Source organism: Mesocricetus auratus, unplaced genomic scaffold (genome assembly GCF_017639785.1).
Source record: "Mesocricetus auratus isolate SY011 unplaced genomic scaffold, BCM_Maur_2.0 Super-Scaffold_100172, whole genome shotgun sequence".
NCBI classification, from domain to species: domain Eukaryota; kingdom Metazoa; phylum Chordata; class Mammalia; order Rodentia; family Cricetidae; genus Mesocricetus; species Mesocricetus auratus.
The window spans coordinates 1-26,218 of record NW_024429253.1 but is presented as its reverse complement, the minus strand read 5'-3'; the positions used below and the strand labels follow the sequence as shown (position 1 = coordinate 26,218).

The 26,218-nt window shown below is 51.7% G+C and overlaps 1 protein-coding gene across 1 annotated transcript; it reads right to left on the bottom strand.

Annotated features, from left to right (window-relative positions):
• Positions 1-703: 703 nt before the first annotated feature.
• LOC121136460 (laminin subunit gamma-3-like) lies at positions 704-25,952 on the bottom strand (the record flags this gene model as incomplete). Its single annotated transcript, XM_040736887.1, is given in 13 exon segments — positions 704-2,118; positions 6,340-6,439; positions 6,976-7,122; positions 8,535-8,734; positions 10,608-10,710; positions 13,725-13,874; positions 15,045-15,192; positions 17,297-17,431; positions 20,791-20,867; positions 21,251-21,456; positions 22,331-22,472; positions 25,163-25,341; positions 25,810-25,952. Coding segments are annotated over 13 exon segments (1,975 nt in total), but the record flags the coding sequence as incomplete, so codon positions are not given.
• Between the last annotated feature and the right edge of the window lie 266 nt (positions 25,953-26,218).

Here is a 26,218-nt window from a genome sequence, read left to right as displayed (position 1 = left end):
GCCTGGCAGCCTTTCCTAGTCCACGATTCCAAATCACCCTTCCAATGACCACCGCTTTTCTGTTGAAGCTAATCTGGGAATCCTTTTGGTTTGATTAAAAGCCTTGGTAGACTAGAGTGTGCTTTACAACCTGTCCTAACCTAGGTTTGCAATGACCTATGCTGGCCAGACCCCTGCCCTATAACCCATTGTGTGTGTGTGTGTGTGTGTGTGTGTGTGTGTGTGTGTGTGTGTGTGTGTGTGTGTGTAGTTGTCTACCCTCTTACTCTTATCTGGGACATTCTCTCTCTGTCTCTCCACCCTTCTAGGCCTAGACCCAAGCCTTCGTCCTGTTTGACGGTATCCTTCCATCCTCCTTGTAGAGTTCCTGGACAGTTTTAAGTTCAGTTTCCTGCCTCAGGGTCTCCACCCTGAAGCAGGATCAGTTGAAGACCTCTTTGTAAGGTCACCTCTCCCCTGGCCTTTGTCTGAAAGTCCCCTGCATCTGAAAGGAAAGGGGATGGTAATATGACCCCTGCAAAGCCTGTCATGACAGATCCTGGCATGGCATGAGTCCAGTTCTGCTAACTTCCTTCCCACATGTTGGGATCACCAATATAGGCTCCACCTGCTTGCAGGGCCAACCACAAAGAGGTGCTCCATGCATACCCACAGCAGGCCCTGGCTGCCCACCAGCAGTGCCCATCAAAGACACACACCTGGCTCAGAAAAGGGTCCTTTATTTCCTCATAATCAGAATCAGTCCACATCACCATCAGTTCCTCTGGGACCTGGGGAAGGGACAGGGCTTGTAAAGGCGGCTGTTACCCTAGAGCTTAGACCCTGTTGTGTTCTACAAGAAGGCCCAGAAAAAGAGGGGGGGACATCAGGAAGAAATGCCATGGATTCCTGGGCAGAGGCAGCCATGGGCAGCAGGCCTAGAATGACAGCCAGGCTTCCACACCCCTGTGGCATCCTTCATGGCAGGTGGAGCCACAGCACCGGTTTGAGAAGTGCCAATCAAAGGCTAACCAGGTCAGCAGAGCACAAAGGGCTGTTCCTAGTGACTACTTGAGGACTCATGACCCAGACCCTGAAGAGCCTGGTTCTTCAGGTAGATCAGGAGATGGAGGGGCATGGGTCTGGGTAGAGACTTCCTTCAGTGAGTAGGCTGCAGATCCAGACCCATGGGAAGAAGAGTCCACAAAAGACCATGACATCTGTGTCTTGCCCTGTGGGCCTTTCAGGCCACACGATGGCCCTGGATGTCGCTTCTGAGAATCCTGTTAGTCTTGGCATTTCTTGATCTGCCTGGCACCTTAGTTCTTAGAGCTGCTGGGTGACCAGTGGGTGATGTGGGGGCATAGTAGACCCATGGCCAGCGCCGTGACCACGGGCATGGGATTTGCCTTCTCAAGATCTCTGTGGATAACCTCTCAGCTTTGGAGGTGCCACCCCTGTTTGAGCTCTGCTCTCTGAAGGGAGGGTTGTAGATATGTCAGGGAATTTCCCATAATGGGATTCATGCAGGATGCAAGCTCATGGCTGCCTCTTGACAGCTCTGTACTGTCATATGTATGCATGCACAGATGGTTCTGCACACACAAGTGCAACACACACACACACACACACACACACACACGAATGAATGCAGCATCTTACTGACATTGGGGACGCATGTGCTGATGCATATCCAGGGAGCACACACGTAGGTCTGCACACAGTGCCACCTGTGGAGTTATGAACACGGATTCACTCCTGCTGCTCACACGGAAGAGGGTCTGGACACACCAGTAAGCGAGTGTGGCCGTTCACATGAGCTCACAGCAGGCAGACCTGGGACACCTATGGGGAGCGGGCAGGAGACAGCAAGGTGGGGAGGGCATGCCAGGGGCTAGCTGGCACACTGCTCTGGCAGGCTGCTCAGAATGGTCTCCAAGTTGTGCTTGTCAGCGCGGATCTCAGCAAGGTCGTTCTCAAAGCTCTGGATCTGCAGCTCCTGCCGTGCAGACTCTTGCTCCAACTGCCTCAGCTTGCGATGCAGGGTTCCATGTGAACCCAGTTGCAGCCTCAGGCTTTCTAGTGCCCTTTGGGTCTCGTTCAGGATCTGAGAAGGAGCCTGGTGGGTATCCAGGGACCCTGTGGGGGAGCACAGGCAGAGTCAGCAGAGGCCAGCTCCCTACAGGTCAGACACCCAGAACCTGGTCAGGCCACCACCTACTGGGGAAAAGGGGCTAAGAAGGGATGCAGAAGGGGTTAAAGGCCTGGGTGTCCAACCCATGGAGCTCACACGCAGAGTTGAGAGTAGGTGTTACTCTTGCAGAGGACCCAGGTTCAGTTCCCAGCACCCACATGGCAGCTCATAGCCATCTGTAATCCCAGTGCCAGGGGATATCACACTCTCTTCTGGCCTCAGTGGGCACTCATGTACATGGCGCATTTATACACAGGCAAAACACTCATATGTAATATAAAAAATCTTTGAACAAGGTCTCAGTGATTTTTTTGTTGTTCTTTTTTAATCATGGCTGTCCTGTAACTTGCTACGTAGAGCAGGCTGACTTGGAATCACTAGAGATCTTCCTGCCTCTGCCTCCTGAGCGCTGAGATTAAAGAAGTGTACCACCACGTCTGGTTGGGCTTTTAGTTAATATTTATTTATTTATTTATTTTAGGTTTTTTTCAAGACATGGTTTCTCTGTGTAGCCCTGGCTGTCCTGGAACTCACTCTATAGACCAAGCTAGCCTCCCACTCACAGAGATTCACCTGCCTCTATCTCCCGAGTGCTAGGAGTAAAGCCATACATCACTATACATGGTGGTTTCTTTTTAATTCTTAATAATCTAGTTATATTTTATTTGCTGTTGTTCCCTCCCTCCATAACGGGGCCAGGACTGGAACTCAGGTCATCAGGCTCGGCAGCAGGCATCTTTATCCACTAAGCCATTTCCTAGCCCATTAAAATTTTTTTAAGGCGTACGAAACCTGTTTCCTCATTTACAAAACTGTGGGAGAGAAGTCCCAGGATCTATGCTGGCTCTAATGTCAGCACACATCTGGGTATCCAGATTGAGACGGGCCAGGGCCGCATGCGGCAGGAAGGGCAGCAGGATCCAGGGCCACACATGAATTCCTCCCACTTAGTAGGAATGAGCCTCTCTAAGAGACGAGGAGTGGGGCTAGGTGCTCACACAGGAATGCAGTGTGGTGATGGTAGCATGGAGTCCAAGGTCCCCTTGTCACCTTGTCATCAAGTGTGATGTTCAACAGAAAAATGGGCTCAACTGGGTGGGAGGGTGACAGGGCAGAAATCAGTCCCAAGTGATTTCTTTTTGTTTGCTCCTTTGTTATTGGTTTCTTTTTTTTTTTTTTTTTTGTAGTTTTTCAAGATAGGGTTTCTCTGCGGCTTTGGAGGCTGTCCTGGAACTAGCTATTGTAGACCAGGCTGGCCTCGAACTCACCTGCCTCTGCCTCCCGAGTGCTGGGATTAAAGGCATGCACCACCAATGCCAGGCGTTACTGGTTTCTTTGAGGCAGGGTTTCTCTGTGTAGCCCTGCCTGTCCTGGAACATCCTCTGCAGACCAGGTTGATCTCGAACTTACAGAGATCCTCCTGCCTCTGACCCCTGAATGCTAAAGGCGTACATCACCACTGTCTGGCCTCGAGTGGTTTCCAATCCTTCCAGGTTCTTCTGAACTTCCCAAGCAAAGAATGCTGGGTCTGAGGGCACAAAGGGGCAAAGGAGGGCTGCTTTACAGATACAAAGTGCCTCTTAAAATGCTCATGGGTTGAAAGCTTGGTCCCCAGCTGAAGGATCCCACCATCAGGAGGAGATTGGATCATGGAAACCCTTACATCATCAGTGGATTTATCCATTGATGGAACCCTGGCTTCCTGAGGTGGCAGCCTTTAGGGACTGCATCATTTAAATTTTTATGTTTATTCATTGTGTGTGTGTGTGTGTGTGTGTGTGTGTGTGTGTGTGTGTGTGCGCGCGCGATGGCACTTGCATATGGGAGAGACAAGACAAGAGGATCTCTGAAACTGGAACCTCATTTGATGTGTGCTGACATTAGAGCCAGCATAGCCAACTAGCCTAGCCAAATCGATGAGCTCCAGGTTCAGGGAGACCCTATCTCAAAATATGAGGTAGAGGGTCATTCACAGAGACTAATGACCTGAGTTCAGTCCCACATTGTGGAAGGGACGAGCTGACCTCCATCTACTTGCTGTGACAAGCACACGTGCAAACACAAAATAAATGAGCAAAGGAAATAAATGTAGGCTAGGCACAGCAGTCCATGCTTTTAATCCAGTGCCTGAGAACCAGAGGCAGGCTGATCTCTGTGCGCTGGAGGCCACTCTGGTCTGCACAGTGACACATGCCTTTAGTGCCAGTACTGGGGAGCAGAGAGAGATGGATCAAGGCCACAGAAAGGAGGCAGGCACAGGGAAGGGTGATGGGGAGTCAGTGTCTAATGGGCCACTTCTCTTTGGACAATCAAGAAAGTCCTGGAGATAGATGGTGATGATGGGGACACAACAATGTGATTGCTTAATGACAGAGGCCCAGGCTCTGGGGACTGGGTCTCCATTCTGTGGCATGAGGAGGTGGTGGTGGACCCCTTCGCAGGTGGGGACTGGTGGAACGAAGCTAGGTCACCAGGAATGTGCCCTGGGGGATATTAGCACTTCTGCTCCTTCCTGACCATGGTGACCAGGCCTCTGCCACTGTGTGCTACTGCCAGGAAGCACCGAGCTGCCAAAGCCTCAAAGTCAATGGACTCAAACCCAAAGCCAAAGCAAACCTTTATCTCCTCCTCTCCCTGCATCCTCTCTTGCAGTGCCACGGATGGACCCCAGGACTTAGTGCCTGCTACATGGGCATTCTAACACTGAGCCGCATTCCTGACTCATGTCTTTGCGGCTCTTAAGTTAATTGCCTCCGGAAGTTCATCACAGCAGCAGGGGGCTGACCGACACAGTTGTCAAACACGTACTTAGCCGGGCAGTGGTGGCTCACGCCTTTGATCCCAGCACTCAGGAGGCAGAGGCAGGCGGATCTCTGTGAGTTCAAGGCCAGCCTGGTCTACAGAGCAAGTTTCAGGACAGCCAGGGCTGTTACATAAACAAACAAAAGAAGAAAGAAAGAAAAAGGCAAAAACACAACAAGAAAGTATACTGCTAAAATGTACATATTTAATGTCAAAAAGTACATTTTATGTCGTGTATATCCAAGCATAGTTTTTAAAAATAAATGCTGGCTGGGTGTTGGTGGCACACGCCTTTAATCCCAGCACTCAGGAAGCAGAGGCAGGTGAATCTCTGTGAGTTCAGGCCAGCCTGGTCTAAGAGCTAGTTCCAGGACAGCCTCCAAAACAATACAGAGAAACCCTGTCTTGAAAAACAAACAAACAAAAAAAATGCTGTTAATTTCAGCCCAACCTCTCTGACCACTGTCCTGGCCATCCAAGCCAGTGGCTACCACCAGCTCTTCATCCATAGGGAACAATGTAAGTCCTTTTTACTAAAGCCTGTCCAGAGCTTTCCTTTCCTTCTCTTATTTTATTTTTAAGTGTGTCTGTCTATGTGACTGTATGGGGTTGCCCACAGAGGACAGAGAGGATGTTGGACCCCCAGAGCTGGAGTTACAGGATGTTGTGAACTGCTGACATGGGTTCTGGGACTGAACTCGGATCCTCTAGACGAGCAGGTCGCTGGGTTTTAACAGCTGAGCCTGCTCTTCTCCCCACAATCTTTCTTCTTTGAGGCATCACTATGTACCCAGCACTGACCTAGAACCTGATCCTGTCCTTCTGCCTCAGCCTCCCAAGGCCTAGGCTGATGACGTGCGCTGTCCCACCCGGCTTCCTGTGGACTTTTGCCTCCTTCCTGTGAACCAGTGTCTGCTGACTGCTCTAAGTCACCCGCTTTCAGTCTTGTTTCATGGGTGGGCAAGCCAGCTCAGAGGTTGGGTGGCATGTCCAAAGCTCCACCACCCAGGAAGGGACAGAGGAATCAAGCCCTATTCACCAATGTGCCCCCTCGCTTTTCTGTCATTCTGTCTATTCCCTAACGGCTAGCTCGGCCATCAGGGACCCAAGGGTGTCCGTAACATAGTGAGTTTTCTGTTTTCCCCCACCCCGCCGCACACTCACCAGACTAGAGGAAGCAGACCCTGTCCCTTGTGCCCCTGGAGACACAGTGAAGTCAATCCCAGTCACCCACCCTGCCCTACAGGGGGCCTTCGTGGCTACTAACCCTGTGAGGGGGACAGGCTGAAGGGAGCTGTGGGTTTCAGGACAGGGAGCAAGCGTCCTATGACTGCCCCCAGGGACCTGCCTTGGGATCTCCTTACCCAGCTTGGTGAGCAGCTCTGACAGGACCTTGATGTCCTTCACCAAAGACCCTCGAGAGTCTTGAATCTGGCGCTCCATCATGCTCAGCCCAGAGGCCACCTTGACCAGAAAGAACATCTTAGTGGCTCCCTGGAGTGGCTGGGAGTTCTGGCTAGTTTTATGTCGACTTAAAACAAGCTAAAGTCATCTGAGGGGAGGGAGCCTTAACGGAGAATATGCTTCCATAAGGCTGGGCCATAGGCAAGACTGTAGGGCATTTGGGGTGGGGGGGGTGAGACAGGGTTTCTCTGTATTGTTTTGGGCATTTTCTTAGTTAGCGATTGATGTGAGGGACCCAGGCATGGTGAGTGGTGACACCCCTGTTTGCTATGAGAAAGCAGACTGAGGAAATCGCGAGGAGCAGGCCAGGAAGCAGCCCTCCTCCACGGTCTCTGCATCGGCTCCTGCTTCTGAGTTCCCACCTGTTTGGGTTCCTACCCTGACTTCTGTCAGTGATGGACTGTTATCTGGAAATACATGTGGAATAAATCCTTTCCTTCCCAGGTTGCTCTTGGTCATGGAATTTCGTCACAGCAATGGGAACCCTGAGTGAGACCCTGGGCATAGGGGATGGCGTGGGGGCTGGGCACACCCACCTGCTTAGCCTCCTCCAGGTCCTGTTTGCGAGCTTCTGAGGTTAATAGTAGCCGAGAAACCTGGCGGAGTGTGGCCTGGGTCTGGCTGGCGAGTCCCCTGGCACGACGGTGGCTCTGCTTCCCCTCCCTCAGCAAAGCTCTGGCCAACTGCAGGACAGCAGCAGGGGAGGAAAGAATAAGCCCCTTGGGGAAGAAGAGCTTTGTCCTCCGGTTTTCCTCTTCAGGACGGAAGTTGGGACCCAGAGGCTCACATGTCAGGTAAGCACTCTACGATTGACCCACCTGTCATGGCCAGTTCTTATATTTTGAAATAGGGGTTTACTAAGCTACCCAGGAGAGCCTTGGATTTGTGATCCTCTTGCTTCAGCCTTCAAAGTAGCTGGGATATAGGCTTATGCCACCAGTTCCTATGACATGCGGCCAAGCAGTCAACTTCATAACCTAGGACATCCACTCACACAACCTAGAACATCCACTCACACAACCTAGAACATCCACTCACACAACCTAGAACACCCACTCACACAACCTAGAACACCCACTCACACAACCTAGAACATTCACTCATTCATTCATTCCCACAATCAGTAGGCATGTACTAGAGACAGGGTGTTTTTAGTTCAAGTTTCTGCAAATTGCTCATTTCTCCTTAGTGGGGAAATTCCACCTATTTTTATATATGGGGAAACAGAGTTGGGGGGGGAGAAGTAGCTGCCCAAAGTCTGAGCAATGGAACAAGAAGCTGCATCTGAAATTCCTAGTTTCAGGCCAGTCCTTCAGAAATTTAGGCACCCACGAGGAGCGGTCTCTTAGGTATAAGCATTTGATCTGAGGAACACAGAGACAGACAGACAGACAGACAGACACACACACACATACAGAGAGAGAGAGAGAGAGAGAGAGAGAGAGAGAGAGAGAGAGAGAGAGAGAGAGAGAGCGCAGTTAGAATTTGGCCCCAATAAAGAAAGCCAGAGGGACAGGAAATGTGGCTCAGTTAGACGTGTTTGCCTCAGTGCATGAGTTTGACCTTTAGTAGCGGATAGACTGGGGTGGCGGAAGTGGAGGCAGAAGAATTAGAAATCCAAGGTCACCCTCAGCTAGACGGTGATTTCAAGGCTAGCAGTGGACCTGGGTTCAGTTCCCAGCACCTACACAGTGGCTCACAGTCAGGGGATCCTTCTCACTTCTGCCCATACCAGGCATACACATAGTACACATACATATATGCAGGTAAAACATTGTACACATAAAACAACTTAAAATTATATAAAAAGGTAAATAAGATGAAATAAAAAAAATCCAGCAACAACAAAGAAAAACCTAAAAGTTTAGACAACATCCCACTGGGCCCAGGTGTGAGTCCTGGTCATACGACTTAACCCTTGAACTGGGATCGGCCTAGAGTCTTCACATGCTCACAGGCCCCCCAGGGACTCCTTTTCCTTGAGGAGTCAGTGAGGTCACCCACACGAGTGCCCGAGCTGAGAGCCAGGACCCACAGCAGTCAGCATGGAGGGCGAGAAAGCGGCTGTCAATGGGGCTGTTGGCCCGAGCCTGACCTTGACGTTGTCCTTGGACATCAGTTCTGCTTCTTTGCTTTTCTTCTTGGCGCTGGAGGAGAGAGCTGCAGCATTTCCCAGCATCCTCTCTGCCTGCCTGGTCTTCCTCTTCGAGTCCTCCAGGAACCTGGCCCTGATGCTGCCTGTTCTCCTTCTCAGCACTGCCTGCTCCTTGGGCAGGGGAAACCTCTGCTTCATTCCTGCAAAGCAGCCAAGGCTGAGGCAGGGGGAACACACACTGGGGAGCCTGCCAGGTGGTGACTGGGCTTGACCAGCCCCAGGATTTTGGACAATGGAGGCAGAGGTTGGAGACACAGGAGATCTGTGTGTCCCCTTCTCAAGGCAACCCCAGGGAATAACAAGAGGAAGGAGACACTGCCCTCAGCAAATGCGAAGACACATCTGCTCTGATGCTGTCTCTATTGTGATCTCTGTGAAGGTCCTATCACACGGTGGTCACAGTCTCTGGACTGCACTGGGAAAGGACGGAAAGGGCCTGGGCTTGAGGTTCCAAGTTAATCTCTTGGGTTGTGGAGCAGAGTCAGGGACAAATTTCCACCCAGCACATGCAAAGCCTTGTACAAGGAGAAGGTGACACCTGGGAGGCCATGTGCATCTCGGTGAAGAGAAGGAATCTGAGGGCACTGAGTCATGAGACAGGCAGGGGGAGGCTTACAGCCCGCCCTCCACAGTTCTGATGCCCCCTAAAATAGCACAGGACATTCCGGAACACACTCTCCTAAATGCGTTGTATAAGCGTGCACACAGCCACACCCTTTTCATAGAAGGCCCCAAAGAATGAGCAACCAGGACTCCAGGCCCCAAGGAGACTAGAAAACATGCCCCGCCCCAACACCACTGAGCCAGTATCTCCAGTCTGCCACAGGGACAAGGATGGAGAGAAGATGCTAGGTGGAGTGCACAAAGAACCACAAAGGCTTCTCTCTGGCTCCAAGAGGGCGGACCTTGAGGCAGAGAGACAGGTGCTCAGCTCCCACTCAAGGGTGGGTGAATGATGGAGTTTCTCAGTCTGCTCACCTGTGAAACAAGCCTCTTGGATTCCCCCTTCCCGCCCTTCCCGCCCTCCCTCCCCCTCCCTCCCCCTCCTTTCCTTCCTCCCTTCCTCCTCCCTTCCTTCCCTCCTTCCTTCTTTCTTTCTTGACACAGGGTTTCTCTGTGTAGCCCTGGCTGTTCTAGAACTTGCTCTATAGACCAGGCTGGCCTTGAACTTGGAGATCTACCCGTCTCTGCCTCCCGAGTGCTGGGATTAAAGGCCTAAGACACGACACTCAGCATAACTTCAGTTTTCTTAAAGTTTCAGAAGTTTGAGCAGTCATCAAAGCTGGCCCACTCTAAACAGAACCTTTATAACACATAGCTCAAGCTGCCTTAGAAGTTACTATGGTAGCCCAGGCTGGCCTCAGACTAGAGAGGTCCTCTCTCACCTCAGCTTGTCTACTGCTAGGAATACATGTGTGATCCACCATCCAGCCATTTGGGGCTTTTGTTTTTTGTTTTTGTTTTGTTTTTTATTATTTTAGTTTTGAGCAGGGTCTCGTGTATCTCAGGGTAGTCTCAAACTCACTATGTAGCCAAGGATGAATTTGAGCTTCTGATCCTCCCTCGTGTGGAGATCACGGGTGTGCACCCCGTGCCTGGTTTACTTGGTGCTGGGGGGTCTAACACAGGACCTTATGCACCCCCAGCAAGCATCCTACCAGCTGACTCGCACTCTCAGCCCTGGTTTGCTTTCCACCTGTGCTGAAGATGGGACCTGGAGCCCTGCACACTTTAGACAGCTCGCTCCCCCTGAGCCACACCCCTGCCTGTGACAACAGATTATTTTCTGAGTTCCTGAGGATCTCTGTGCTTGGGCTGACAATGCTGGGAGCTAACCCGTGTGGTCACAGGGGCCAGTACCCAGTGAGTGGCATGTGAGGCGGGAAGTCTTGGGATTCAGCAGAAGGACTGGTCTACCTGGCGCCGTTCCCTATAGCCAGGCATCCCTGGCCGAGGCAAATTGGCTGGCAGAGCCTTGTACAGAGCCTCGGGCTCAGCAGGACACACACGTACCCTCGAGGTCAGCGAGCAGAGTCTTGGCTCCTACGACGGTCAGCGTGGCAGCTTGGACAGCTGACAAAGCTTGTGTCAGGGAAGCTTCGGTCTTGTTGCGTAGCTGTGAGGAGAAGAAAGGCAGGGGCTGCCTGGAGGCAGGTCAACCAGCCCCAGATGGACAGGCTAGGCCCCAAACCTCAGAGTGACCCCAACTGGAAATTATCCTGATCTGCTTATATGGATGCCAAGCCCCAGATCAATCTCAAGAAAAACCTCATCTTCAGAAGCCTGGAGGACGACCAGAAAACCAGAGCCAAAGACAACCACACACTTCAATCCCTAATGTGACGTCAGCTTCTCCTAACAGAATAGCCATCGTTCCCCCACGGCCACCAGAGGTGACTACACAGTAAAGAACTCAGGCTTGGTTGGGCAAGAGAAGACACAAAGAATGTAAGAGTCACAGGAAGCTGTCTTCATGGCATGGCATGAACCTTGAATTCTTGTACTCAGGGCAGCTGTGGCTACCTGCATAAGATCTGCATGTTTTAGGGCAGCTGCACAAGGTCCAGCTCTTCCCTATGGATTTATACCTAGCTAATGGAGGAAGGAGACATTTTCTTCAGTAGCGTAGATACTGCTGTGGTACCCGCATGTGTGGTAATTTGAATGAGAATGTCCCCCATGGGCTTATATATCTGAATGCCTGGTCCCCAGCTGGTGGAATGGTTTCAGAAGGATTAGGAGGTGTGGCCTTATTGGAGGAGGTGTATTACTGGTGTGAACTTTGAGGTTTCAAAAAGCCCATGATAGGCCCACTCTTGCCCTCTCTGCTTCCAGCCTGCGGGTCAGGATGTAATCTCTCAGCTACTTCTCTAACACGGTGCCTGCCTGCCAGCCATCTCCCTGCCATGGTGGTAATGAACTCACCCTCAAAACTGTAAGCCAGCCCCAACGAAATGCTTTCCTTTATAAGTTGCTTGCCCTGATCGTGTGCCTCTTCATAGTAATAGAGCAGTGACCAAGACAGAAGTCATGCTCTGTGAATAAGTTCTTACCCATGCGACTGTAAGCAACCCCAGTGAAACGCACTGCTTACAAAAAAGACACAAAAGTAGGTTGTAAGCTAACTAGGTAAGGCAGGAGCGGGTAACATGGGAAATATGATTGAAATAATCATGTCACATGCAGGAAGTTGCCATAGTGAAACACCTACTACGTGTAAAAGTTTTCTTGAGGAAAGAATTTGGGCTGGCTAGATGTCTCAGCGGGTAAAGGCATTTGTCTCCAAGCCTGGAGATCTGGATTCAGTCCCTGGGTAGAAGGGAAAGAACAGGCTTCCACGGTTGTCCTCTGAATCCCGTACTCACGTTGCAGTAAACGTGTGCCCCCACCCGTGCACAGACACAAAAAGTAAATAGCGTATAATCAAAATTAAAAGGGAACTTGGTTCCTGCGTATGTCCGGGTTAAAGAGCACAGGGCCTGTAACATGGCTCAGTGGGTTAGAGGTGTTTGCTGCCAGGGCTGACAAACCAGAGTTCGATCCTCGGGACCCACATGTCAGAAAAAAAGGGAAGAACTCAGAAAGTTGTCCTCTGACAGCCACGGGCGCTCCATGGCGTGGGCTCCATGGTGTGCGCTTTCACACACGCAGAGACTGAGCGGGAGTGTGTTCAGGGCCTCAGGAGAAGCAGAGACGCTGCCTAAGGCTGCCGGCTCCCGGGGTTACTTCAGGAGCAATGAAATGTTCCAGATCCAGAGAGGAGGGGTTGAACAGCAAGGTGAATGTGCTCCATGTCACTGGAACCTGGCAAATTGTCCCTTGAGGTGGGAGTATGCTTTCATTTCCATACTCTAAAGTGTGTTTGTGCAGCTCAAGTGTAAGGCTTTGTGTGGGGGGAGGGGCATGATCCTGGGTGGCCGGACACTTAGAGCAAGCTTTATGCTCCATTGTGTTTCCTTGGCATATATAAATATTTATTTAACTTGCTGCTGTTGGAAGTTCCAAAGTGGATACTCAGTAATAAAATGCTTGAGGCTGAAAAAAAAATGGTTTCTCATATGATTTGCTACAAATAAACAGCACAGACTTGAAGGACCAGGGAAGCCTGGTTTTGCTCCTGAGGCTGGGGGAGCAAGGGCGGAGGAGGCCGGGCTCTGAGGGTTGTGGAGAGCAGAGCATCTGCAGGTGGGGGTCCTGGCCTTCACAGGACTCTGCTCCCAGGAGGGCTGTGGAGGCTGTCTCCTTTCCTGGCTTCCTCACCCTAGATGCGAGTGTGGATCAGGTCTGAGGACACTACGCAGGGTGCTCAACGCAGCAAGGCTCGCCTAGGTACATGCCAGGCCCTCCGATCCTTGGGTACATCCTTTCTCCTCAAAGATATTTCCTTGTCTCCTGGGTTTGTGTGGAAGCCGAGGGGCCTCTGGGGAAGCCATTACCACCACTGTAGGAGTTGGGAGTCAGGTCAGTGGGCTGGGTCCCTGGGTGGTGGTGTCATGTTGTTCTCCTGAGTTTGGTACCTTCCCTGTGGCTGGCTAAAACACCAACATGAAATGACCCTGTGGGAAGGTTGTGAAAGCTTTGGGTGCTGTCCATAGAACCTCCCCATAAACCTGCAATTAGCCCCCAAGAAAAATGCACAGTTATTTCTAAATGAGTCTTCTATATGTTAGCAGGCTGGTCCTAGTGAAACGGTCATTCTAGGACTTCCTGATTTAGTGCTATCTCCCTGGACTGAGCACCAGGCTCTGTGACTTAACACTGAGTTCCATGGGCTGCTCAGAGTGGGTGCCTCTGAGCATGGGGTATCTGAGGGCAGAAGGGAGGGAGAGACACAAGAGCCATTCAGTTGTGACTGACCCCAAGAGAGGGTGCATGGATACGGCTTCTATCATCCACCTGCCTGCCTGCCTGTCTGTCCGTCCTCTCTCCCTGAACCCCTATACTCTTTTCTAAGCAAGCAGGCTTCCCTTCCTTTGGCCTGGCGCCTTTAAAGCTCTCAGGCATTTTGAGGGAGGCATGAGAGACTTGCAAGTGTTTTGTAAGTATTATTTTCCATCTTTGCACCCCAACATATCCCGGGTTTCCTTGGGGGAAGCCCCTCCCTCTTCCAGGTCTCAGATCGAAACTGACCTGCGTGAAGGGCTCCATCTTCTTCAGGGCTGCCCCAGCCTCCACCTGCAGGGCTCCTACAGCCTGGACTGCCTGGCGCTCCTTCCGAGCCAGCCTCTGCTCCAGGGCCTTCACTTTCCTGTCCAGATTTCTGGCTTGGGAGTTCTGAGGCTGCAAGGAGATTGTGGGCTCAGGTAGGGCTGAGAACCAGATCCTCTGTCCAGGGAAAAGTGCTGAGGACCAGCCTGTGCCCTGCTGTGCTGAGGGCCAGTCTGTGCCCTGCTGTGCTGAGGGCCAGCTTGTGCCCTGCTGTGCTGAGGGCCAGTCTGTGCACTACTTTGCTGAGGACCAGCCTGTGCCCTGCTGCACCGAGGGTTAGCCTGTTGCTACTAACCCAGAACTGGAACTTTAGCCCTGGTCCCGGGGTGCTTTTTGCTGTCCCAGGAACTTCAGATACTTCAGGGGCAGGGCAGTGGCAGAAGAAGGAGGGGTTGCAGAGACACCAGGCTGGGGGAACCTGTCACTGGAGGCTCAGACCGCATCCCCACCAACTTCTAGCTCTGCAGCTCTGGTCAACTCCAGCTAATTGTTCCGACCCACAGGTATGACTGTCTTTCTTCCTTGCAAGGTGAGGTTCTACCTCCCCAGATCCACAGTCCTTCCTCCACCTGAACCTTGACCAATGTGCTTCAGATGTTAGAAAGGTATGATCCGGAGCCCTCGTCCGTATCTGAGGAGAGCAGGAGAAGCTACGAGGCAGTAGCCGCAGGCAGCCTGCGTCCCAAATGCATGTGGATAGCTTTCTGATTTCAGTTTTCTTGATGTGGGGGGTGGAACCCAGGGCCTTGAGCATGGCTGACACATGCTCTCTCTGTGAGCTGCACGAAGAGCCAGCTTAGCGCCCCGGTGAAGCTGGGTCTCTGAGGCTGGAGCTCTCAGGGTTGCCCAATAGACAAGACGGGAAAGGATGTGAGACCTGACGAGGGTTGAATGAAGGACTCCCTAGATCCCCTCCAGCTCCCACCTATAAAATTAAGCTAGAGGAGGCTGATTCTGCAGGACAGAGGGTCACAGGTGGCTGAAACTCAGGGAGGGAAGCCCTTGGTCAAGGTCACTGTTGGCGTAGGGACCGGGACGTGAATCACCCCCATCCCTCTGATGTCCTTGCTCATGTCGCGGTTCCTGCCTTGTAGTGGAAGATTGGATGAGCACTGCCTGCTTCAGTAGGCCACTTCCCAGTTAACAAGAAGCCCTGCCCGCCTCTGCCTGGCTCTCTGACTTCTCCATAATCTAGAACCTTCATTGCCACCCCACGAGGAGCTCCAGGGATGCCGTACTGACCATTGCTCCAGGGGTGCCCAGCGACAACAGACGTGGGGCAGCATCACCAATGACTTGCTTTACAGTGGTCAGCGCCCTCTCAGCTTTGGGCAGCACCTCTGCCACAGCTGTGCCCAGGGTAGTCTGCGCTGCCTGCACCTCCTGGTACCTGGGAGGAGAGAGATCAGGATGGGCCACAGAACAGGTGTTGGACACCCCTCTCCATCTCTGTCAAAGCTGCTAGCTGGAGATGTTAACCTGCAAAACCCTCTCCCAACTCCTGGCAGGTGCAGGTCAGGACCTAGCAGCCGGCCTGAGAAAATGGCTGTATCTTCAGCTTTCAGGCTCTGCGTGTGTGTGTGTGTGTGTGTGTGTGTGTGTGTGTGTGTGTGTTTGCTTGCCTGTGATGTCCAGGGAAGCAAGAAGCATTAGATCCCCTGGAGCTAGAGTTGCAGGCAGTTGTGATCCACCTGATGTGGGTGCTGGGAACTGAACTCGGGTTCTCTACAAGAGCACTAAGTTGACAGCTGAGCCGTCTCTCCAATCTCTGAAGCTTTCAAATGAGCAGAGTCATTATCTCCTTATTCAGTTTGGGCTCGCCACTCAGTCCAGGCCCCAGGCTACTGTGCACCTGAGAGTCACACATTGTGTAGACCCCTGTGTCCTCTTGGAAAGCTGCAGAGGAAGCTCCCTGGGATGGCAGGACAGCTGCCTGGGCTGTGATGTTGACTGGCCATGTCCTTGCTGCTGACCTGTGGCGTATGATCCTGTCTGCATGTGAAATAACCCCGTGAGCTCATGTGTTTGAACACTTAATCCCCAGGTAGTGGCATTGGGAACTTTGTGGAACCTCTATTAGAACCTTGCTTGAGGAAGTGTGTCACTCAAGGGAGGGCCTTGGGGCTTTACAGCCTGACTCGCTTCCTGTTCACTCTCTGCTTCTTGGCTGTAGATGCAACGTGACCCACTTCCTGTTCCTGCCCCCACGCCCCTCATGAAGCCATGTTGTGAGTGGCCCAACAGAGATGAAGATATTCTGAGCCTGTCATGTCCCTCACTTAATTATCAGATTACTGAAACTGTGGACCCCAGGAATAAGAATTCCCTCAGGAGTCCAGTGCTTGGATCGGGGAGCGCCTACCGCCCAGACCAGCCAGAGGGGAAAGCCAAAACCTGAGAGCCATGCAGAGGGGAGAGCCTACTGTCCAAACCATGCAGAGAGGAGAGCCTACTGTCCAAACCATGCAGAGAGGAGAGCCTACTGTCCAAACCATGCAGAGAGGAGAGCCTACTGTCCAAACCATGCAGAGAGGAGAGCCTACTGTCCAAACCATGCAGAGAGGAGAGCCTACTGTCCAAACCATGCAGAGGGGAGAGCCTACTGTCCAAACCATGCAGAGAGGAGAGCCTACTGTCCAAACCATGCAGAGAGGAGAGCCTATAGCCCGAGCCAGCCAGAGGGGGATCTTTTCCCCCAAAAGATCAAAGGACAAGGAAAAAGAGCTACAACAATGATGGGTCTCTGCTTAAACATTAACCTCTCATGAGGACCCAAAGATGGACTGGCAGGGGCAGTGAGGAGTTCCCCACTGGATAGCTTTGTCCCTCTTTCCAGTGTAGCCACATTGATAAATCTCTTTTCTTTTCTGTTTTTCATTATCAATGAAGCCTTTTAATTGGGTTAGCAAGGATAGGAGACTGAACCTGGCTTGTTGGGGCCACAGGCTGCAACCCCAAGTCCCAGAACAATGTCTCCATCACCATAGCAGAAGAACTCTCTCAAACTGTGAGAAGAATGAGCCTGTCCTTTAAATCATACTGGGTGGTTTGTCACAGCAAGGAGAAGGATAATACTGTGTGTTGCTCTGCACTGACAAATGGAGACCCCCTTGAGCTGAGTAACCGCAACATAGCAGTCAGCTCTAGGAAGTGGGCCACATGCCTTCACCCTACCATGCCATCTAGCTCAACGCTGAACGGGGATGCCCAGATGCCTGGCCTCCAGAGGCAAGGAAGGAATCTGTGCCAGGGAGCAGCAACGAGAGCTAAGATGCCACCCTGCACCTGACAGAACACACTCAGGGAATGGTGCAGGGACAGCTACCCTGGGGCCCAGTTTTTGCCCACCCCTTCTGTCACAGCCTCACTCCTACAAGACACCCTGAAGGGCTTAGGCCCAGGGAGCTGGTTCTGGAAGCAGTGGCCTCTGGCTGGTTCCTATGGGCTCCTGGAAGCTGAGCCCAAGGTTTTCCACACACCTGTGGATGCCTTACCTGTCCTCCAGTTCCTGCTGGGCCGCCAGGGCCTCCCTCCCTCTCAGCAGATCCCACAGGCGCTCGTGGCTGGTGTTGGAGGCAAGCAGAGCCCTTCGTGCTGCGGCTTCGATCTTGGTGGCTGTGTCCCTGTGGCTATGCGAATTGGCATGGCGGTCACCAAGAGCACACACAGAGGTGGCAGTGCCCAGAGTCCTGCTTCATGGGTCTCCGGCAAGACGGACTACTTCCCACCCATCTGCCACTGCAGCATTGGTGACCTGGACAGAGTCACACCTGTGGTCCTGGCACAAGGACTAGCCAAGGCCCTTCACCACATGGCCTCTCGAATGAAGATCACAGCAGGAGTGGACAAGCCGGCCTGGGATTGCGCCCTGGCTCTGTCACTTCCAAGCCGTGTGTCTGTGAGTGAATCAGTGGATTCTCTGCATCTGTCTCCTCGTCTCTAAAATGAGTTTGGTCCCCCGAGCTGAAGAGGAAAACTGGGCTAGAGAGATGGCTCTTGCACAGCGTGGAGCTCAGTTCTCAGCAGTCACGTGACTGCTCACACCTGCCCGAGACTCCAGCGCCACGGGGTCCTACACCTTCTAGCTCCCATGGGTAGGTTTATTATGTATTTTCATATTTTGTATTTATTTTTAAGTTATAAGCATGGGGTGTGACTGTGTGCATGTGAGTTCAGGTGCCCTCAGAGGTGAAGAAGAGGGAGTCAGGTTCCTTAGGGCTGGAGTTACAGGAGGTTGTGAGCCAACCAATGTGGGTGGTAGGATCTGAACTCAGGTCCTCTGGAAGAGCAATGTGTGCTCTTAACCACTGAGCCATCTCTCCAGCCCCAAATAAACATGTTTTTTAAAAGGAGGAAAATGTGCTGGGCATGGTGGCACACACCTTTAATCCTAGCACTCGGGAGGCAGAGGCAGGTGGGTCTCTGAGTTCAAGGCCAGCCTGGTCTACAGAGAGAGTTCAAGAACAGCCAGGGCTACACAGAGAGATGCTGTCTTGAAAAACCAAATATAAATAAATAAATAGAGAAAAATGTATGTGATGCACATACATGCATACGTACAGGCAAAATATTCATACATGTAAAATAAATAAACCTAAAAAATTTTAAAAGAGGAAAATCACTAGGGATTCTATACATTTAGGATCATAGGTTGTTTTCCACAAGAGGTGGAAAAAAATGACCTAAACGCAAAGTTAGGAAGACAGCTTAGTCAGCAAAATGCTTGCCTTGCAAGCATGATGTCCAAAGTTTGATTTAGCACCCACATAAAAAAGCTGGGTACAGGGCTGGAGAGATGGCCTAGAGGTTAAGAGCACTGACTGCTCTTCCAGGGGTCCTGAGTTCAATTCCCAGCAACCACATGGTGGCTCCCAACCATCTACAATTCAATCTGGTGCCCTCTGCTGGCAGTGTAGGCAGAACACTGTATATGTAATAAATAAATAAATCTTTAAAAAAAGAAAGAAAGAAAGAAGGAAGAGAGCTGGAGCCTTGGGATTTGGGGGCCGCCGGGTTAGACTAATTGGTGAGCTTCAACCCAGTGAGAATCCCCAAAACTGCATATCACTTAAGAAATGACACCCCAGGCTGTCATCTGGCCTGCATACACACTAAGACGTATCACCACTACTGCCCCCATGACCAACGCTTGTTAGACCATTATATACCCATTTAAAGGAATGGAGTACCGACCTGTGATCCCACCTACATGAAATGTCCTAAATTAGCAAATCTATAGAGATAAAAAGTCGATTATTAGTTGCCAGGACCAGTTGGAGAGGCTGTAGAGAATGAAGGATGATGAAAGTTGGATACAGGGTTTATTTGGGGATGATAAAAATGTTCTATGTTTACGCCGGGCGGTGGTGGCACATGCCTTTAATCCCAGCACTCGGGAGGCAGAGGCAGGCGGATCTCTGTGAGTTCAAGGCCGGGCTGGACCGATAGCTTCCAAAACAATACAGAGAAACCCTGTCTCATAAAAACAAACAAAAAATGTTCTACGTTTACATCTAACAGTCATGTGTCTCAGCATACAATGAGATACTGAACTACAAAGTACTACTAAGTATATGATAACCCCACCCTATGTGTGTGTGTGTGTGTGTGTGTGTGTGTGTGTGTGTAGGCCAGAGGTCAACCTCAAGTGTGGCTCCTCAGGATATTAGAATTATTATTGCTATTATGGTTTTTTGAGACAGGTTTTCTCTGTGTAGCCTAGGCTGTCCTGGAACTTGCTTTGTAGGTTAGACTGGCCTTGGACTCTGAGGTCCGCCTGACTCTGCCTCTTGAGTGCTGGAATTAAAGGTGTATACCACCACATCTGGCAAGATTTTATTTGTTTTTATTTTATGCATGTGCTTTGCTTGCATGTATAGATTGCAGTGCCCGTGAAGGCCAGAAGAGGGCAGCAGAGCAGCAGAGCCCTGGAACTGGAGTCACAGGTGATGGTGAGTCACTTGTGTGTCTGAGAATGATTCCCAGGTCGTCTCGAAGAGTGACTGCTGCTGTTAAATGCTGAGTCACCTCCCCAGTCCCTCCACCTTATTTAGTTTTGTTGTTATTGTTTTTTGGGGGGTTGTTTGTTTGTTTTTTGAGACATGGTTTCTCTGCATACGCCTGGCTGTCCTGGAACTTGCTCTATAGATCAGGCTGGCCTCCACTACTGGGCTTCACCTTGTTTAAGACAGAGTCTCGGGCTGGAGAGATGGCTCAGAGGTGAAGAGCACTGTCTGCTCCTCCAGAGGACCTGAGTTCAATTCCCAGTAACCACATGGTGGCTCACAACCATCTGTAATAGGATCTGGTACCTTCCAGAACATGCAGAACAGTGTATGCATGATAAAAAAAAAAAAAGACAGAGTCTCTCAGGTGGTGGTGGCACATGCATTTAATCCCAGCACTCAGGAGGCAGAGGCAGGAGGATCTCTGAGTTTGAGACCAGCCTGGTCTACAGAGTGAGTTCCAGGACAGTCAGGGCTACACAGGGAAACTCTTTTGTCTCGGGGAGCAGGGAAAGACAGGGTGTCTCCTAGGCTGAGCTGGCTGGCCAGGTGCTCCCAGAATTGTCCTGTCTCTGTATCCTTAGTGCTGAGATTACAAGTCAGTGTCTCCACACCCGGATTTTTACATGGGTCTGGGGATTGAACTCAGGTCCTCATGTCTGTGTGATAAGCACTTTCATGACTAAGTCATTTCCCCAGGCTCCAGGAACTACATCTTAATGAACTTGTGGTTTTTTAAAGCCACCAGATGCTGAGATTCGTTCCATTGAGCAAGCTTTTTCCCACACGTCTACACCCCCAGCCTCACTCCACCCCAACCCCCTCCCATGCTGGTAACATTGACTCCCCATTGAACAGCTCTTGGGCTCATCTGGTCCTAGATCCTAGAGGCTAACCCTGACTCTGGAGCCTGTCCAAGAGGCCTGGCCCCCATGTCAACAGTATGGGCATAGTCCCCCACATCCTGGAGCCTTAGGGCTTACCTCCTGGCAAGGACATGGGCCTCTGATGCCAGATGGCTCCAATTGGTGGGTGGGCTGGATCCTTCCGGAAGTCTCACCTTAAAGAACAGAGAAGGAAACTGAGGCTCATCCTTGGAAGGTCGAGGATTACAGCTGGCTAACTGACTGGGTAGAATAAAATGGTGTCAATAATTTTATAAATGCACAAAGATAACTGTGACACCAGCTCTCGGCGGGCAGCTTCCCCACACATGAGAAACCCAGTGACCTCTCTTTCATTATGTATTCACCGTCTACTCAAATATATTTGCTTTTTTGCAAATAGCACGTTTCTCTGTCAGAGGAGACCCAGTATGGCCCAGTCTGAAGATGACACCAAGCATCTTTTAAAGCGTACACCACACCACGGGCCATCAGTCAAGGGCAGGGCTGGGCAAAGACTCCCACACAGGGGAAGCAGGGCTGGGGGAGACCACGGTACCAGAAATGAAAGAGCTGAGGCTGCTCGCAGGACCTCCTCCTCTGAGGACTGCAGTGTCTCCCCCAGCTCCGTGAGCTGGACACAGGTCTTCTGAGCCCCAGCCTGGGCACAGCGGGCACTCCCTCTCAGCACCTGCAGCTGCTCCCACGTGGCCTTCATGGAACCTTCCAGGCCCACCAGCTGCTCCAGGAAGGCTTCCCGGGTCTCTGTGGGAAGCCAGAGGATCAGTGATCATCAGTGATTGGGATTCCACTCGAAAGTCCCCTCACCCGGGGGCCATCACAGGTCTCCATCTGCCTGGACACAGCTGCACCCCCCCTCTCCCCCGTGCTACTCTGCCCCCAGCCTCCATTGCACCAAAGGAGAAACTCATCTGTATTACAGCTGCAAAGACTGAGACCCAGAGAAAACAAATTAAGACTTATAGCCAATCAGCCACAAACAGGGACTTGGAAGCAGGCCCTCTGGAACCACTGGGCCGGCAGTGGACCCCTAACTCAGTTCAGTGCTGTGAATCTCTCTGAGGCTCACATGGGGCCATCTCATTGGTGATTCATCCAGCTCACAGGTACTTGGCTCATCTTTAGCCAACTGCTGAAGCACAGCTACTTGCAAACACAGCTGTTACAAAGTAACCAGTCCAGTCTCAACTTTCTGGAAATTTTCTGTATCCCAAGGCCACATTCCACCTGGCTTAATTACAGGTATGCTTTTCTTAGTTACTAATCTTTTTTTGGGGGGGATGTGCCCAACAGAGGCTAGAAACATGGCAGCAATCACACAGGCCAAGAGTCAAAACCCCAGAGGACTTCCCCCGTTCAGCACCTGGAACAGTGCCCCAGGCTCGCAGAGGGTGTGGTTCAATAGTTGAATGAGTCCAGACCAGGTTTGCTTTGAGCTTTTAGTCAGTGAATAGCAGGAGGCAGGAAACAGAGACCCATGCTAATATTGTTATAGACGGGCTAGGGACATGGGTGGATAGGCCTGTGGGGTGTCATGACTATCCGTAGAGCTCCCAAAGTATCCAACCAGCCCAGGTCCTCCCAGCCCCCTGGCCTCCCATTCTGCAGTTCCCTGTACCTTGAAGTAGGTGGTGACCTTGGTAGACATCCCCCCGAGGGGCTTCTCCCTGCAGAAGGTCTAGTGGTCTCCAGGGGCTGCCACATCCGGACCCCTGCAACCACCCTTCCATCAGCGTCAGCCTGGCCTTCAGCTTGGTGGCCTGCCGGGGACGGTTGGGAAGGAAAACTGTAAGAGGCCGGGGTCTCTAGGGGCTAGGAGCTGCCCTTGGCTTCTGCCTGGTCCAGACTTTCCACAGCTTCTCCCCTTCCAATCCTACATGTGTCTCAGTGCTAAGAGCTCACCAACCCCGAGGACCTATCCTGCCTGCCCAATTTCACCAGCTACTTCCCTTCTCACAGCCTAGCGCCTGCTGGCCCCCTGCCAGCCACACCCCTGCCCTCCTGAGGGAAGGACAGAGAGAGAGAAAAGGAATCCCATGAAGGCTGGTTGTGCAAGTGCATGCGTGTATATGTGCTTGTATGTGTACACATGTGTACATGTTTGTGTGGGGAGATGCGTGTGTCAGCGTGTTTGTGCGGGGAGATGTGTGTATATGTTCTTGTATGTGTACACATGTGTACGTGTTTGTGTGGGGAGATGCGTGTGTCAACCTTGGAAGTTGTTCCTGTTTAGATACCACTCACGCTGCTATTTTTAGTTTGTTTGTTTGTTGTGTTGTTTTGTTTTCTTTTGGTTTTGATTTTTTCAAGATAGGGCTTCTGTGGTGATATATTATTTATGATTTCATAAAGTTTGCCTAACGGATCAGAATGCAAAGCTAGTCACAGCCATAGAAGCTGGGCAGTGGTGGCACACACCTTTAATCCCAGGACTCAGGAGACAGAGGCAGATGGATCACTCTGAGTTCAAGGCCACCCAGGGCTACATGAGAGTGAATCAGTCTAAAAGAGAAACAGAGCTCACACCTTTAATCCCAGTACTAGCGAGGTGTATAAGACAGGAGCAGGGTCTCAGAGAAGAATTAGTTTCCAGTCACAGGGAATACAGGATCTCCATTTCAGCCCCGGTAGAGGTAAGAGCTATTGGCTGGCTGCTTTGCTTTTTTGATCTTCAGCTTGAACCCCAATAACTGTCTATGGTTTTTATTATTTATGTTACAGGTTTCTCTGTATAACAACTCTCCTAGAACTCATCCTGTAACCAGGCTGGCATCAAACTCACAGAGATCCACCTGCCTCTGCCTCTCAACTTCTGGGATTAAATGTGTTCGCTACCACCGCCTGGAGTTTTTTGCTTGCTTGTTGTCTAGTTTTGTTTTTAAAATAGAATCCTTCACTGGCCTGGAGCTCATCAAGTAGGCTTGTCTGGTTGGGACCTGGCTGCCTCTGTCTTCCTAGCCTTTGGTTGCCCCTGAGTCTCATTTTTACATGGCTTCTGACGATCAGACTCAGGTCCTCATGCTTGTGTGGTTGGCATTTTAACAGCCCCATTCATATCTCTGTCCATCCTTTCCACCGTGCTTCTAGAGCTTGATGCAATGCCGATGTTATGGGCACCTGCTGCCAGCGTGTGCAGCAGTGTTGAGTCCCATGCTTTCACCGACGCGCGCAACGGTCACATTCATGGCGTGCGTGTCGGGAGCCAGTCAGGACATGACTGTCTGCCATGGCTCAGTTCTCTTTCAACCGCACTAAACAGAGGGCCGTGTCCCAGGCTCCGTTGAAGGAGAATATTATTTAGAGGTGTGTGCCTTTTGTGTATGCTGCATTTGTTTAACTCGGTGAAGCTGTGATTCTTTGCCTGCCTAAAACACCTGATGGTCTAGTAAAGAGCTGAACATCTAATAGCGAGGCAGGAGCAGGGATGGGTGGGGCCGTCAGGCAGAGAGAATACATAGAAGGAAAACAAAGAAGAGGACCAACGAGAGGGCAAGAGGAAGGAGAGGAGGACATCATGGGTCAACCACCCAGCCACTCAGCCACCCAGTCAGCCATCAGTCAGTCACGGAGTAAGAGGGAAAGTAAGATACGCAGAAGTAAGAAAGATCAAAGCCCAGAGGCAAAAGGTAGTCAGGATAGTTAGTTAAGAAAATCCTGCAAGCAACAAGCCAAGTTAAGGTTGGGCATTCATAACTAAGAATTAGCCTCCATGTGGGAGTTATCGGGAGCTGGGTGGTGGGCCCCCAAAAGGCAAAAGAGTAAAAATCACACAACACTGCATCCTTAGATCCAAAGTCCCCAGTGCAACGATGGACTCTGAACTTTCCATGCCTTTCTCAATGACAAATGGATTGTGAGCTCATCTGGAAGGAAAAACTGTCCCAGGCACCCGGAGGCCATGTGGTAGCTTGATTTACCCAGTGGTGCAAAATGCATTCTGTCTTGCAGAACTGGAGGTGGCCTGGCTTACGGGCCTGGCCCGCTTGCCCCTCGGGCTCATAGCTAGAGCTCAGGACATGCCACTTTCTCCTACAGCACCAAACGTCCTCAGAGCCCCCACTTGGCCCAGGAGGTTGGGAGGTTTGAACTAGCTGTTCTGGAGTAGGTCATTAGAGTTTGCAAGGATGCCCTCTGCCTGGGGTCTCTCGGGCTCCAACTCCTGACCTCAATCCTACCCACTCCCTACTTGAAACGCAGCTTGTGTGGTCAGTCATCCCATCCCCTCTGAGCTGTGTAAGGATGAGGCCTTGGCCATCGGAGGCCTCTGGCTCATCCAGGACAAGAGGACAGGTTAGGCGGATTGGAATGGGGAGGCTGGGAGAACTCAGTGGGCACGTAAGGCCTGAGGTCTGTGAATAAGCAGGCAGCTTCTGGTCCATAGCATGGAGCTGGTGTTCCCTGGAGGTGTGAAACGAACCTGAAGGTGGGGAGTCTCAGCGTAGCAACTTACCCCCTCCTTCACCAGAGCATAGCAGGCGGGACACTCCCGGCACCCTGTATCGCCTTCCGCGAGGAAGAAGTTGTCCTGGCAGTGGTCACACTTGTAACCCGTGAAGCCGGGCCGGCACACACATGTGCTGTTCTCACGGCACTGAGATGAGACAGCTCCCAGTGGAGAGCACCTACAGTCTGGAGGACAGGAGCAGCTCTGGGGACCTAATGATGACCTCAAACGCACCTCCCACCCCCGAATCCTCATGGATTCCCACAAACCCCGAGTGTCCTCAAGTGCAGACACCAGGGCTCCATGCCAGAGACTGACTAGATGGTTGGAGCCAGCAACCAAGCCTTGAGGCTCACTCGCTGCAATGTTCCAGGGACCCAGTACTGCCAAGTACTAGATGTCCGGTGAGAAACCTGTGTTTCACATGAGACGTGATGTCTGAAGACATACAAGAGCTCAGTGGTCACACTAGAGGCGCCACTAGGACACCGCGTTCCTCACACTCAGGCACCCCACGTTCTCAAGGCCAGGCTTAGGCAACCAGCCAGCATCTACCCACCATCTCCCCCACCACAGCTGCTTCCTGTGGGCTGTCTCCAGCAGAGGACCTCAGCCCCTCCCTCCCACGGCCCACTAGGACCCAGCTTGCTCACCTCGGCAGCCCTTGACGGAGAAGCCGAAGAAACCCAGCTGGCATCTATCACAGGATCGGCCTGTGACGCCGGGCCGGCAGGGGCACTGGCCAGTCTTGGGATGACACTTGTTCTCCAAAGAGCCGAGTGGGTGGCATTTACAGCTGCAGCAAGAAGAAAGTAGGAGGGTTGATGAGGCCACCCCTTAGCCCAGCCTCTGAGGGTTGCCTGTGCCCAGGACAGCACAAGTCACATAGGACACTGGGGGGAAAAGCCACTGGTAAGTCACTGTAAAACTCACACTACAGGCTCAGGGAGCCACACAAGGAAGTCTGTTCACTTCCTTCAGTCTTCCCCAGAGTCTTCCTTTGAGGCTGAGACGTCCATCTCAGATGCTGCTGTGGTCAAAAAGTCACCCAGTAGGGCTGGA